The sequence below is a fragment of the Phlebotomus papatasi genome, chromosome 1 (assembly GCF_024763615.1).
Source record: "Phlebotomus papatasi isolate M1 chromosome 1, Ppap_2.1, whole genome shotgun sequence".
Taxonomy (NCBI): Eukaryota; Metazoa; Arthropoda; class Insecta; order Diptera; family Psychodidae; genus Phlebotomus; species Phlebotomus papatasi.
In genome coordinates, this window is record NC_077222.1 from 67,646,985 (window position 1) to 67,661,911 (window position 14,927).

At 33.8% G+C, this 14,927-nt stretch overlaps 1 protein-coding gene across 1 annotated transcript; it reads left to right on the plus strand.

The window, feature by feature from the left end:
- Positions 1-114: 114 nt before the first annotated feature.
- Positions 115-13,524, plus strand: LOC129798106 (broad-complex core protein). The gene is made up of 4 exons (XM_055841086.1): positions 115-217; positions 1,624-2,480; positions 8,623-9,637; positions 9,732-13,524. The coding sequence occupies exons 3-4, from the start codon at positions 8,669-8,671 to the stop codon at positions 10,746-10,748; spliced, it is 1,986 nt and encodes a 661-aa protein (XP_055697061.1). The 5' UTR covers positions 115-217; positions 1,624-2,480; positions 8,623-8,668; the 3' UTR covers positions 10,749-13,524.
- The last annotated feature ends 1,403 nt before the right edge of the window (positions 13,525-14,927 follow it).

Here is a 14,927-nt window from a genome sequence, read left to right on the forward strand (position 1 = left end):
AATCGCCATGAAAGCGCCAATCGCGTGAGTGACAGAGAAAGGAGAGATGGCAGTGAAATGTTGGGGAAAAGTCCCTGAATGTGGTCGATTTTCCCCAAAGCCCCAAGTGTTTTTTTTGCTGGCCTGTAAAAAGCACGCCACAAGTCGCAATTGGCATCAGTCGAATTGTATACGTTCACGAGACATTTTCTATTGAAGAGTCAGTGTGAAATTTTTCGTAAGAAAAATAACTTTTTATTTGTATTTTTTAACCATTGAATTGTGTGGCAATCAATTGAAGTGAATTTTCCGCGAAGGAGATAAAAGAACAGTCGTGAATTTCACCCATGAGAGTCCCGGTAGACGATGAAATCGCCGCCCAGTGCCCAAAAACCTCACAATCATAAGTGTGCATTACAGATTAGTGCGTGAGGGTGTGAAGGAGATGGAAGATAGCGGTCTCGGTCTGGCATTAGTGTGTAAAAATTACTAAATTGACGATTCCTCTGATGTTTTGCCATGTTCCATGGAGAGGAGATTTTTTTTTCGGGGTAATATTTGTGACTGACGAATGAGAGGGAAATGTGTGCGTATTGAATTTCTTTTTGAGTTTGGTTTCTTTTTTTTTATTTTTTTGGTTAGATTACATATACTATTCTATCTTCTATCTGTCCCTTTTGCGCCCACCGTCTGCACGCAATTCTTCTTCTCGCGCTATCACAAACACGCACACACATTCACCCTCGGCAATATTCTTCGTCTCCTCCATTCCATCTTCTTCATAGTCGCGTCTCACGCACTTCTTCTCCCTTTGCACGCATTCGTGCCGGATGTATTGGTGGTCGGTTGGTGCTCTTCAGGCGCCACCAGAGGCGCAAGTGTGACAGAGTACGCGACAGTGGTACGCATATGCGTTCATGTGCGTATTGGTGTTGTATGTTGGGTTTTTATTTTGGGTGTTGAATTTTTGGGACTAGTGTAAATTTGTGCGTTGCCCAAAAATTTCTTGATATTTTTCCTCAATCACACTAGCACACCACAACTTTGCCACTTGAGCCCTCAGTCTCATATGGCATTTTGCTGAGTGCGGTCCAATTCCCGGTGTCTATTCCCATCACACGTGTGCAATCATGAGATTTCCAGTGCATCCCAGTGGAAATTCTCACCAATTTATCTATTTTGCGTACGATGTGCTCCAGTGACTGCTGGGATAGAGTGCTCCCTCTTGGACATTAGACGTTCCTGGACTCTGTAAACTTTCTCACACACTCTTCAAGTTCTTTTTTTTTTCCTAAACACACATATTCTGGTGCTTCTTTTTTTTTGGGGGGGAATTTCGCGAATCGTTTCCTGCTTCGGCAATTTCGTTCTCTCCAAATTTCCAACACATCTATAATATACGCACTTCTTCGCGACTCCCCAAGAACCCAGAAAGACATTGAAAGTGTTTGAAATATTTGAAAATCTACAAGGCAGAACCGATACAAAAATTCTGCCAAAGACGCCCTTTCTGTTGCGAAAAAGACGAAAGGCATTAAAAAAAACTCGCATTTTCATCAAAAACCTATTAAAAAAAATTCGTTGTGTGAGAAATGCGTGAGAGAAATATGTGACAATGTGTTTGTGTTTCTCATCTTTGACCAGAACAACGACAAATCGACCAACCAGCAGAAATGAATTAATAAAATTTCACGAACAGACACTCTAAAAGTCGAGAAAGCCTCAGAGAAGTGAATAAATTGCGCAAAAGATCAGCCAAAAATTTCGGTTAAAAAATTCAAAAAACAAAAAAAAAGAAATAGAGTTAAAACACTGAAATTTAAGAAAAATAATGTGAAAGAACTAATTAAAAGTGACTATGAACACTCATAAAAGATCAAGACTCATGAGGACAAGTTAAGTTTGTGCTAAATTGGCAAATAACTAAAAACAAAATAAAATCCGGGAGATAATTTTGGCTAAAATTGGCAAAAACAAAATTACTAAAGTGAACTAACAAACAATCCAAGCCCCACACAGCTAAAAAACAATTTTTAAAAGCATTCACCAGAAATACAAGACTTTATTGCAATTTTTTGGACTTTTTTTGGTTATATTTTTTGGTTGATTTATAAACTATCTTTTCCTCAAATTTTTCGGCCTGAGCTGTGTGTGTGGTTTCCTATTCAAAATTTTTCGTTGTCAAAATTTTTCCTCACAAAAAAAAAATCAAAATTCAAAATTTTTCCTCAAAATCCCGATGTCAAACAATAATCCTCTATCCCCAAAAATCTTTACTAACATCGCGAGATTGTGAAAAATAAATAAAAGCTCGTGAGCTCAACTAAAGTTAAAAAAAAGTGAATGTAAAAAGAAAAAAAAATTGTGAAAAATTAAAAAGAAATTGTGTAAACGAGAATTCCCATTGGAATTGTTAAATGAGCATAAGAAGAATTTGCATCTGCATGGACTTCTTGCGCAGCCTGCAATCTTAGTGAAGAGCGTCAATTAATTACGAAGCAGTAAGTAAAACCCTTGTCTACATGGCTTAACCAGGATTTTAAGAGGGTGGAATTGCAGCTTGTAACACTAAGAAAAAATTGAAATCCTATTCATAACACGAATCCATATCCAGCACAAATTGTTTTGAAATTACAATTTTTTTTTAAATATAACTTTAAAATTTCACTAATTATTCTAATAAGGTATAAAATATTTATTTTTAGAAATTCACATAATAAAAGAAATATATTTGCAACAATTATATTATAATCTCATTTAATTTAAACCCTTTTAGTAAGATTAACAGATAAGTCGATATTTTCCAAAATGAAAAATAAATTACAATTTTAGATTATATATGTCGGTCGTCATTCGACGCAAAAATTAATTGTGCGTATCGTCATAAGTTTGTATTTACTTGACCAAATAAATAGAATAATCCTCTCACAATCAACCTCTTTCTTTAATTTGAAAACTTCCTCTCTTATATTGGGAAAAGTTCTATTTTAAAGAAATTCTCGGAAGAAGTTTAGATTTTTTTGGGTAATACAAAAGCACATGAAATGAAGCAAAGCACATTTTGACTCTAAATAATATACTTTATAGAATTCTCGCAATTTAACCTTAAAATTTAGAATTTGTGAAAAAATAGCAAGAAGTTTATTAAATAGATACTAGATCCAAGTGGCAGATCTAATGTAGTTTAAATTATCCCAAAAATACAGTAGACAAGGGCGTTGCTTATCTCCGGGGTTGACTTTGTCTCCCTGTTATTGGTAAACTTTCTTTAATTTTAGTATTTGGATGGCATTCACGGCTCTGATCTACAATGTGCAATCTGTGAAAACCATCCTTAACCCTTTAAGGACGATTGGGTCACCGGTGACCCAAAAAAGAAATTTATCCTATGGCCTTCAAAAGTTGTGTTTTGCTCTAAAAAGTCCGAAAAAATGATTTTTTCTGATCCCCAATTTTTGACCTTGTCGTCCTTAAAGGGTTAAATTAAAGAAAAGCTGACAATCAGCAGGGGTCAAAGTCACCCCAGAGGGAAAGTCATCCACAATTAAATTTTATTCTACTTTATTTATTTATTTAAATTTATTTACGGGTCCATCTGGGAGATGATTGCCCCGTATTCAACTTTATTTGTCATTTTTCTTGACTTCTTACTGGTGATAAAAAAAAAGTTTAAAAAAAATCTTCTACAGATAAATTTTGATTTTGCTTGAATGATTCTTTGCAGTGTCATTTAAAAGAATAATAAAATTAAAATAAAAAAATAAAAAAATAAAAAATTAATTTAAAAAGAATTATAATTGTTATTTTACAAAATAAAAAGCGGTTATTTAAAGCTTTTTGTATATTTTCATAAAATGATGATCATTTTTAATAACTATATTGTTTAGAAAAAAGTGACAAGATCTAGTATATTAATAAAAAAATATGTAAAAAGATAAAAATATGCTAATTTTACAAAATTTGCGATTTTTAATGTTTTTATAATCAAAATAATTTTAAATTAGAATTCAGACTCTAAGGTTTTTGAGTTTTACAAAACCTTTATTTCACTGTAGTAAAAATAAAAAGATCATATTGATTCATATTTGATTCTTTTTCAAAGGATATGAATCAAATTTGAAACTTTGCATGCTCATTTATCACAATATAACTTGTTTTATCGTAAAATTAGTTTTTATTTGTATTCCTAGATAAATATCTGTATTTTAAAGTGTCAAGTTACATTAGGACTTTAAACTACAGCGTAACGAATTTTACATCAAATGTATAAAATTAACCCTTTAGGGACGATTGGGTCACCAGTGACCCAAAAATCAAATTCTTCCTACGGCCTTCTAACGTTGTGGTTAGCTTTAAAAAGTCAGAAAAAAATTAATTTTTCTGACCCCCAATTTTTGATCTTCTCGTCCTTAAAGGGTTAAATTGGGTAAACCGGGAAAACAGTAATTTACAACCAGTGAATTATTTTATCCGAAAGTATTTTAACTTTGATTCACTTCAACAATAAGTATGCTGATGAAACCCCTTTCATTTGTCTCTAATTTTAAAGTAGCGAGGACCTTTTATTGCTTTAAATTAAATACTGAAAATTTTGTCATGATCATATTTTTAATTTTGACTAAATACTTAAGTTAAATCTTAAACTATTCGTTATATCGTTGAAAGAAATAATTCTTATAACATTTTGCATATCGTTATTAGCTCTTTGCATCCTTATCGTGGAATAAAATTGCATTTAGTATAAATTGCAATAATTTTTATTAGAAATGGTATAACTTTACTGAACAGATTTTTCCGAGTGTATCTCGAAAAACAATATTCATTGCAAAGAATATACAAGCACCCACCACTCTCAATTTCTTTCGACTTCCCTTCGTTTTGTCTTGAGTGCGACTTCTTATGCCAAAGTCTCCCCCTTCGATTTTCCCTTCTTTTGATGCACTTTTTTCGGGCATTTGTGCAGTTTATTTTCGGGTACTAAGTCAATCACCCTCGGTAAATGTGCACTTTCAGGAGGAGTCTCAGCACCCTCCCAACCATGTGAATTGCTGAAATTTCTCAAAGAAAATCGAAGGGATTTCTTCGGCAAAAGTGATAGTCTCTCGAAAACGGTGAGGTCTTTGCACCCCCCATTGAAAATGAATCGACAGGAAGTTTGTCTTTTTTTTTCTAGTTGTTCACCACAAGCCCACGATAGTTCCCCCTTTTGCTGCACAATGCAGTCGCGGTTTGAAAATGAGAGGAGGAAAAATATTGACCGAAGACAAAAAAATGTGTGTGGAAATAATCAAAAACGTGGCAAATATTCATCGAAGCGTGTAGCAAAAATTATAGATTCACTATTTTTTTGGGATGGAAACACTCGAATTATGGCCGGTGGGATGGACAGTGGTCGCTAAATTCCCACGCACTTTTCTCTGACTGCAAAAAAGGGCGCGAAAGTGGAATAGGGGGTAGTTTAGCACTTTTAAGTGCGCAGGGAAAGGCACTTAATTCAAATTTAAATAATTGTTCACGTGTGAGTGAAAAATTAATTTTGCAGAAATTGCTAAATTATCCTATTTGCATATTATCGTGAGAAAAGTCCCTTTTTTCCAAAATATCTCTCGCAGTTAGTATAATGCTTTTCTGTTTCTTTCTTTCTTTTTTTTTGCCGAGATGGATTTCCGAGAGGCAAAACAGAGAATCTAAAGTGAATTTTTATTTTTAGAGACCAACACACATTGAGATACTTTTCCACCCAGACTCTCTGTTATTCCCCTCGGGTGACGAATTTTTCATCTTGTAGGATTTTGATGGTGAAAAACCAGCAAAATTCACCCAAAAGAAGACCCTCCTGATGTTCTCAAATTCTCAACCATTTCCAGACATATAGTGCTACAATTTTTGCTCAAAATGATCCTTCTCTGCATAAATTTTCGAATAAGGATCACAAAATGCACATGTGCTCTCTGACGCTTTTTTTTGTGTACGAGTCCTAAAATGAGACCAGCAAAAAAAGGCGCAAGAATCCTGTGAAGCGGAAGGATAATGCAATGGTTTTGCATTTGCATATGGCATCAGCAACATTTTCTCATCCCTCTTTGCATGATTTCTACCAATATGCAAATCACACCGTGTATCCCTTTCACTTTCCTGGTGTGTGGGAAAGTGTCCCTTCCCGGAGGACAAACTCTTCCTCTTCCCCGATTCCCACATTAATATCTCTGCACAGTTTGATGTTTTGCATCTCAACATTTATTTTGCATATCAATCAGGAATGCAAATTCATTGTCAATGCCACGGTAAAAGGATTCTCAGGACTCAAGGATGAATAGATCTGATGGGAAAATTGAATCCCTGTCCAGGATTTTGCATAAATTTTCGCAATATCATTTCCTATTCCCAATACATACTTAATGTTTCAATCGTGTTTCACGTTTTATTCCCATTCATCATTTTGCCTTTTGATGATGTAAAGGTCATGGTCTCGAATTAGATTCTCGGGGGCTTCTTCACGACTTTGTGATCGACTTCTCATGCTTTTGGCATGTATAAGAAGATGCTAACTACACGTTTGGTTTCAATAATTAGAACACATGGATTAAATTGCAATTTTAAATTTAGCTTGAATAAGATTTTACTGTTTTTTTTCTCAGCTGAGGCGTATCTTTTTTTAATAAGATGTTATGCTGTTTCTACTCCTTTCATTCATCACAAATATTAGTGGTGTATCAGGAATTTACAATTATTCCTAGAATTAGAACGAAATTCTGATTTTTAAGGTTATATTAATATGCATGAAGCGGATAGAAAACTTTGGCAAAGCGTCAAAGCTTTGCGAAACGCTCAAACTACCGAGATTGAATGCATAGTGTATTTTCTTCATCTTATTACAAGTAGTACTCTCTTAAACATTGTATTATAGACTTTAAAAAAATATTACGATATAAGACTACCGAGCAAAAAATCGTTAGACAAGGGACAAGAATGTATACTATAAAGGTGAACTATCAAAAATTCCATTATGCTGCCAATTTTTCCTTTAAGTTCGAGCAATAAAATATTCAAATTCCTGTTTAAGTATTATAGTTTTTTTTATTTCTGTTTATCATATTGAGCAAATGACCTGAATATAAAAAAAATAAACAATATTTTGATCTATTATGTGTGCCAAATTTCGGCCAACTTGCAAATGTGTTCCTCAAATTTCCATGAATTTTTAGTTTTTACATACTCTAGAGATTATACAATGCAAAAAACAAAAAATACATCTTCCACAAACGAGATGACGTGAAAAAGGCTTTGGAAGAATTACTGAAAGGAAGGATCTATGAGAATGAAGGTGGCCGAAATAGGCCACCAAAGTTATGTCTACATTTTTATTGATTTTAAAATGTATTAAGAATGATTTTAGAGCAAATAAAGACGGTAAACTGTCTACAAGGTTCCTAGCAACACTCCTTAAGAATAAGGAATAAAAAAATCAATTTTTTTTTTTATTAAAAATATTACATTTCAAACTTGAGACTTTGGCGCTTGCATGCAACTATTCCGAAATTTGGCACACTTACCCTATATGCGATTTCCTTAAGGAAATCGCATAAACCTTTTTAAGTTCACAACTAATAAGAACACTTTGTTGCGACTGAAGTTTACGACTAAGTTCAATAGAAACTTGTCAACAGGCAATTATTTGCATAAGCTTACAACTCTCCAATATATAATAAATCCGATGTAGAACTTCGAGATATGGTGGAAGAATTACCCACTTCATCGAACTACTCAGAAGCAAGACATTTTTCCCTGCTTCTTTTGCTAAGCTCAATACAGCTTTTTGAACATTGAGATATTTGTACTAGGCTGTGAAAACCATTCAACAGCCTATGAAACAACTGAATTTTAAAACACATTTGAATGGCTTACATCTTAGAACGTAGTTTGATGTCAAAATCGAATCCAGAACATCTAAGATTTTAAACTAACGTTTAATTACCCTGAAAAGGTTTTGCTAACACTGAGAAAAAAAAGAGGCTGCGATTAACTTTTTTTCGTCATAACTTACACACTTTTTGGGTGTAACAATATATCAACATTTTTTAAAGTTAATTTTACACCTTTTAAGGGTAAAATCAACATGAAAGAAGGGTAACTTTAACCCATAATACACCTAAAAAAAAGGGTAATATTTACACCGTTTTCGGATCAAAACTGCAGGGTAAAATTGACATTTCAAGAATGTTATTTTGACTTTTTCGAATTTCTCTCAGTGACAAATAAATGGATCTTATTTAAATTTTCTAGAAGGGATGTTTTTTTAATCAATTTTCCAAAACTTTTTCTTAATTTTATATGATAAAACATCCTTTTGACAAGCTGTTCTTGTAAACTTTTTTTCAATGTATCTCTAATCCAAGATTTCTCTAGCAACTTAAGTTTCTCGTAAAACTATTTATGTTAAGATGTTATATCCTAAATCTAAAGAGCTCTAGCTAACTCTACAAATTTTGTCTTCCCAAAATCTATTCAGAACTAAATCAATAAATATTAATAGTAAAACACTTTCAAAACAATCATTCTAGCTAATTCAACTTTTCGCATTTTATGATTCACACTATAATGAATACTTAATTAAATAAAATCTATTTTTAAATTATCTTTTAGTTGCCTTTGAGGAAAACGAGAGAAAGTAAAACTGAAAATTGACAAAATGGGCAGCAGTGAAGGTCAAACGTACTGTCTGCGATGGAACAATCACAAGTCCAACCTCGTGGAGATTCTGGACGTGTTGGTGAAGATGGAGAACTACGTGGACTGCACACTGTACGTGGATGGAAATGTGCAGTTCAAGGCTCACAGGGTGGTACTGGCTGCCAACTCTCCCTATTTCCAGTCCATCCTCCAAGCCGTGCCCAATGATCACTGCAGCATCCTCTGTCCAGGAGTCAGCTCAGTAGAAATGAGGACTCTACTGGAATACATGTACTCTGGTGAGGTGAATGTTGCACAATCTGAAATCCCACGGATCATGAAAATTGCCGAGCAGTTGGAGATCAAAGGATTGTTTGACATGGCGGACATGAAATACAAGATGGAGAAGTTCAAATTCGAGGAGCCACAGCAATTTTTCGGCACCTTCCATCAGAACAAAAGGCCCACTTCCACTGATCCATACACTCCAGGATCTGCAGGAGGAAACGGTGGTGCCAGCAGCTCAAAGACAAATCATCATCAGTTTCCACATCATCAGTCATCACCAGTGATCTCAACATCGACAAATGTCTCATCAGCTCAGAGTAGCAGCTCATCACCACCCTACAACTATAAATCCCCCTACTCGAGCTTATATCCGAGAAGTCCTGGACCATCAACAGGGCCAGATCGTGGTCCCCAGTGGCCACCTCTGACTACATCTCTGCCAACACAGCACCTTCAGTCAGCAGCTGCCGCGATGCTAAGCTCTGTTTATGAATCCGGCTCGGATATGAATCCTCTGAAACGCAAAAAGATCTCCAGTATCTCCAGCATGCTCATGTCCAGAGATACTCCTATTTTGAGGAATGTTCTGGCACAGCCAAATGCTGCAGATTCCTCACAGCCCGTGCCTCTCGTGTGCCAGCCCGGTGATCACGATCGCCAATCCACCCAGTCCAACGGCAGTACTGACTACTCCTCCAAGGTAAGATCCAAAAATACTATTTTATAGAATGACTCAACGAAGAATTTGCAAATTGTTCCAAGAATTAATGAATCATTGCGATATTTCTTTGCAGAATGTGAAAAATGAGGAACCCCATTCGCCGTATACGGACAAATCTTTCGAAGATGATACTATGGAATCCCCACAGAACTTCTCAGGAGACTCTCGTATTGCCCCATATGTTCCACAACAACAAAAGCCCGAGTGGAAGCGATATAAGCAGTACACGAGGAATGATATCCTCTCAGCGATAGAATGTGTACGCAATGGGATGAGTGCGTTACAGGCATCTAGGAAATTTGGAGTGCCTTCACGCACACTCTACGACAAGGTCAAGAAACTAGGAATAACGACAGGGAGACCAATGAACCGCACTATCAAACGAAGCCCTAGCAATGGTCCTAGCTCAGCTTTCCCATACGGTATCAGTGGAACAACGACACCCTATTCCCATCACTCCGGAGGTCAAGATGGAACTTCAATGTCTCATCAAGGCCTAGGGGATGAAAGGGATAGGGAACAGGCTCATCATCTACCGCCTACAATTCCTCATCCAGCAGCAGCCTTACTCGATGCCACATTCTTGCAACAAGCCTTGGAAGCTCGCGGAGGAGATATTGCCGGAAGAGAAGCATTACACGCCATGGCCTTTGCTGCGGCAGCCCATGCGGCTGTCAATGGAATTTCTACCAGTCCTGGAACTCATGGAACAGCAAGATCTCCAAGTCCTAGCCACTTTATCAAATACATGAGACGCTCGAGAACTCCACCTGACAACGACAGAGACAACCACCATGGACCAGACGAAGACTACAGAGCTGAAGATCTGTCGATGGTGAAAAAAGAGATGGCATCTCCATCAGGGGCCTCAACACCTCTCCCTCAGGGACCTTCACATCATTCTCCAATGTCACGGGACGTCTCACCAGCGCCACCCGTGTCTCCACCGCACTCACCACCAGGACCACCAGTACCCAGTCAGGGTGTCATCGTGCCACCACTCACTAAAGTATCCCCCACGCTCAAGGACCCTTTTCTGGAAGAACGCCAAAGGGAAGCGTCTCCTATGAATGACGAACCGCACGACTAGGAACCCCTCGACTGCACGGGAAATAAAGGGTAAAAAATTGTTCTAATTTCGTACACTTTTTCGCAGTTAGACTCATTTTCTGTGCAGTCGCGTGCTCAAATTAACCCGTCAGTCGTGGATCTAGTGAAACTGAGTTGCTCAAAGTTGCTCAATCATTTTTTTAACACACACAAAATGTACAAGACAATTTCTAAAATCCGACTGAATTTGTGCAATAAGGTAGCAAAAACTATAACCATTTCAAGGAATTCCTCAAAGGCTCAATTTATTTAAAAAAAAAAAAGAAAAAGAAAAAGAAAAAGAAAAAAAACGACAAAATTGATATGCAAAAAATGAGCAAAACAAACGTACTTTATATTTTTGAAAAATATTACCTCTTATCAAAACCCAAGTTATTTTGTAAATACTTTTTTTTATTATTATTTTAACTTCAAATTTTCACTCTTTTCTCTCTGATTTTCCTTGTGCAAAAATTCATCCTCTTCGTCTTTTTCGTTTTCTTTTGAAATATTTTTTTTTCTAAATATTTTTTCTTGTCTACTTGCGAAATCCTATTAATGTTGTGTTTAGTGAGTAATTGAAAGAAAAATTTTAGAAGATAAAGTCGAAATGTGATTTTCGACTCTGTACATTTTTAATCAAATCTGTCCTACCACCGAGTGCCTATTAGAAAAAAATATTATTAAACAATCTTAAACAAGATCGACACTATTGAATGTTTTTTGGAACATTTATAATTTTTTTTATTACGGAAAACTATATTGCATAGTTAATCACGCGCCATTTAAGTAATTTCTTAGCACTAAGTCGTTTCATTTTACAACTAAATAAAAAAAACACAATCAAGAAAGATTATTGTATGTATTTTTAAATAAATTGTAGGTGTAATTCGTTAAAAATCACTGATTGTTGGAGAGAATATCATTGAAAAAAAAGGTTTTTAAAGCGAAGAGGTAGAAGAATTTTGAGTAAGAACAAGGTAAATGATATTTGAATAGAGTTTATTTTTAACGAATATGTAAAACTAATAAAAAGTAAAAAAAAAAAGAAAAATAAAACCAACAAAAGACTGACTTGATGGTATAAAGTTAAAAATGTGGAAGATTTAGAAAGAAAGTGTAATGTAGCCATTCTTAAATGTATTTTAAAAATTAGTTTGGTGAACAAAGTGTTTTCACTCTCAGTGAAGAACTATTTTCTAATAAAAAAAAGGGAATAGATGAAAAGTAAATATTAATTTAAAATAAATCTAGATGAGACTGATTGATTGAATTTCTGTAGCTCACAATTGAGATAAAACCATCTGCACAATATTTTGCAAATTTCAATGTAAATGTTTAACAAACTAAGTCACACAATTGAATGTTTAAGCAGTTTTTGAAAATTAAACAGCAATTATTTTTCAATATTGGCATTCTTTTGAGTGGAAACAAATACACAGAAATGTAAATTTGATTTTAAATGTTGGAGAAAAGTTTTGCAAATAAAAAAAACATTAAAAAATAAAGTGCTGGGGCGATGCAATAATCTGCTATTGCTCCTTGAAAATTACAAATAGAGAAAATAATTGAAAAAAAGTAAGAGGACATTATTAAAGAAAGTAGCTTTAATAGATTTGGATGAATAAAAAAAACAATAGATAATAAAAATAGGATATATCTTGGCAAAATTATTAATTAAGTCAAAAAAAAAGTTAATCAATTTTCGGTTTAGTAGAATTATAATTTTTGGCATTTAAAAAAATCTCAGACATACTTCAAAGTTTTATAAAATAAAAAAAAAAACACAGAGAAAGAGAAGATTAAAAAGGCAGAAATCTTGTGCAAGACATTAAAGTTTTCGCTAAAAAAAACAAAAAAATAGGTAATGAATAAAAACATTTTTATTTCCTGTGATCTTTTTAATAGACTGATAAATGATAAATAAAGAAAAAACCTAATAAACATATAGTTGTATAGATTCTTTTTTTAAAAAAGCTAAAACTGAAATATTATTGATAATTGTTAATTTGTTTTTTCTCTCCCGTTAGACTGATTTTGTGTTTTAATTTTTTTCGGGGTATCTCTGAACGAGAAAGAAAGGTAATAAATATTTTTTGCAATACTCAAATTTGAATTCACAGACCTTTGAAAAAAAAACATTAAACAAATAAAATTTTGGACAAGATTTTGTAAATAACCGCTCTTCTTTCGGACAACAAATCCTCTGAGAAAAAAAAGAACATAAATGTTTTTGTAATTGTAAGTTTGAAAGACGTGAATATTCGGAAAATAAAGATTTAAAATAAAGATGTTGAAGTGAATAAAAAGAATAAAACATATTAGATGAAAGACTGCATTGGAATTTTTTTTCTCAAAGTAGCTTGAAAAAATCATTCTTGAATGTTGCAAATTGAATGAAAATAAAGAAGAAAAATCTATTTGACAATTCCACCCAGTTTTTGTGCCTTTTTTCGACGATTTAAAGAAAACAAAAAAAAATGTGTCTTTTCACTCATTCCAAATGTATTATCTCGAACATAGACGTGGAAAAGGTATAAAATAAGAAAAAAATAAATAAATCAACTATTGAGCAAAATGTATAATCAAAAAACTAATAGATTTATATATTTTATCACAAGTGTTTTCTCAAAATAAAAAAAAAAAACAAACAGGATTTATGAGCAAAAAATAAGATTGGATGTTTCGTTGTTTGCAATATGTATACATTCTTTTTCGGATGATGATAAATGTAATATTAGATTAACTTTTAATATACGTATGAAACTATTGTAGAAGATGTGTTTTCTTATTATTTTAGAGTCCTGAATATGGTGGAACTAATTTTCAGGTCCCTGAATGATTTCTAAAATTAAACCTAGAACCTCGTGCATCATAACACTATGCAACAAATTCACAACTTTTTTTGTTAACGGAGATCTCACATCGTACGTTTGATAGAGTCAAGTCCCCTGATTAAGAATCTGGTCTTGGTTTTGCTCCTATACGTAACAATTTTTTTTTATTAATACTTTTATATTTTTTCTGCTTTGTCTTACATTATCCGTTATATCTCAGGTTCTAGTGAACGGAACTTGAAAAGTGTGGGTGCGTTGGAAAGCTCATTAGTCGAGCTTCAATTTTGATTATTACAAAAAACCTTGTAAAACCACTCCTTCGGGGTGTAAAATTGAAGTTTCTCTAAAAATTACCAAAAAAATGGTCCTAAAGTGAGGTTTTAAAAATTTGTCTAAAATAAACTAAACAAAATATTAAAAATCCAATGATACCAGGTTATAGGCCACACTTAGAACTACAATTTTGTTCATCTGAGACATCGGGTTCCGATCACTCTAAATGCCTCATTTTTTGGTTTTTGTCATTTTCCAAAAATATGAAGTACCTATTTTAGAGCAAATTCCCTAAACATTTCTGAGAAAATATCTTTTAAAACTTATGTGAAACATACATAAATGTGGAGATTCTTCTTTGAATTGATCGGGGGACCATCAACATGATTTTCATTAATATCACTAATCAACATTCAACCGCGAGAAGAAATCCCTAAATTCATTTTAGAATGCTTTTTATGATAGATAGAAAACGCATCAGCGATCATTTCGCAAATATATTTCAATGACTTTAGATCGTACTTTCATTTAAAATTAGCCTCTACTAGAAATAGTAATAGATGGATGGATGGAAATAAATAGAAACAAAAATTGAATTACTTAAAGGAAAATTGGAAGCTTTTTAACGAGGGTTGATTGGGAATGTAAATGAAAAGCATGTTGATGGTCCCCCGATCGATTCAAAGAAGAATCTCCACATTTATGTATGTTTCACATAAGTTTTAAAAGATATTTTCTCAGAAATGTTTAGGGAATTTGCTCTAAAATAGGTACTTCATATTTTTGGAAAATGACAAAAACCAAAAAATGAGGCATTTAGAGTGATCGGAGCCCGATGTCTCAGATGAACAAAATTGTAGTTCTAAGTGTGGCCTATCACCTGGTATCATTGGATTTTTAATATTTTGTTTAGTTTATTTTATACAAATTTTTAAAACCTCACTTTAGGACCATTTTTTTGGTAATTTTTAGAGAAACTTCAATTTTACACCCCGAAGGAGTGGTTTTACAAGGTTTTTTGTAATAATCAAAATTGAAGCTCGACTAATGAGCTTTCCAACGCATCCACA

What these genes read in the sequence shown, in the direction of transcription:
- LOC129798106 (XM_055841086.1), top strand. Translation starts at nt 8,669, where the DNA reads ATGGGCAGCAGTGAAGGTCAAACGTACTGTCTGCGATGGAACAATCAC. An exon ending in GTACTGACTACTCCTCCAAG is followed by an intron (nt 9,638 to 9,731) that starts GTAAGATCCAAA and finishes ATTTCTTTGCAG; the next exon opens with AATGTGAAAAATGAGGAACC.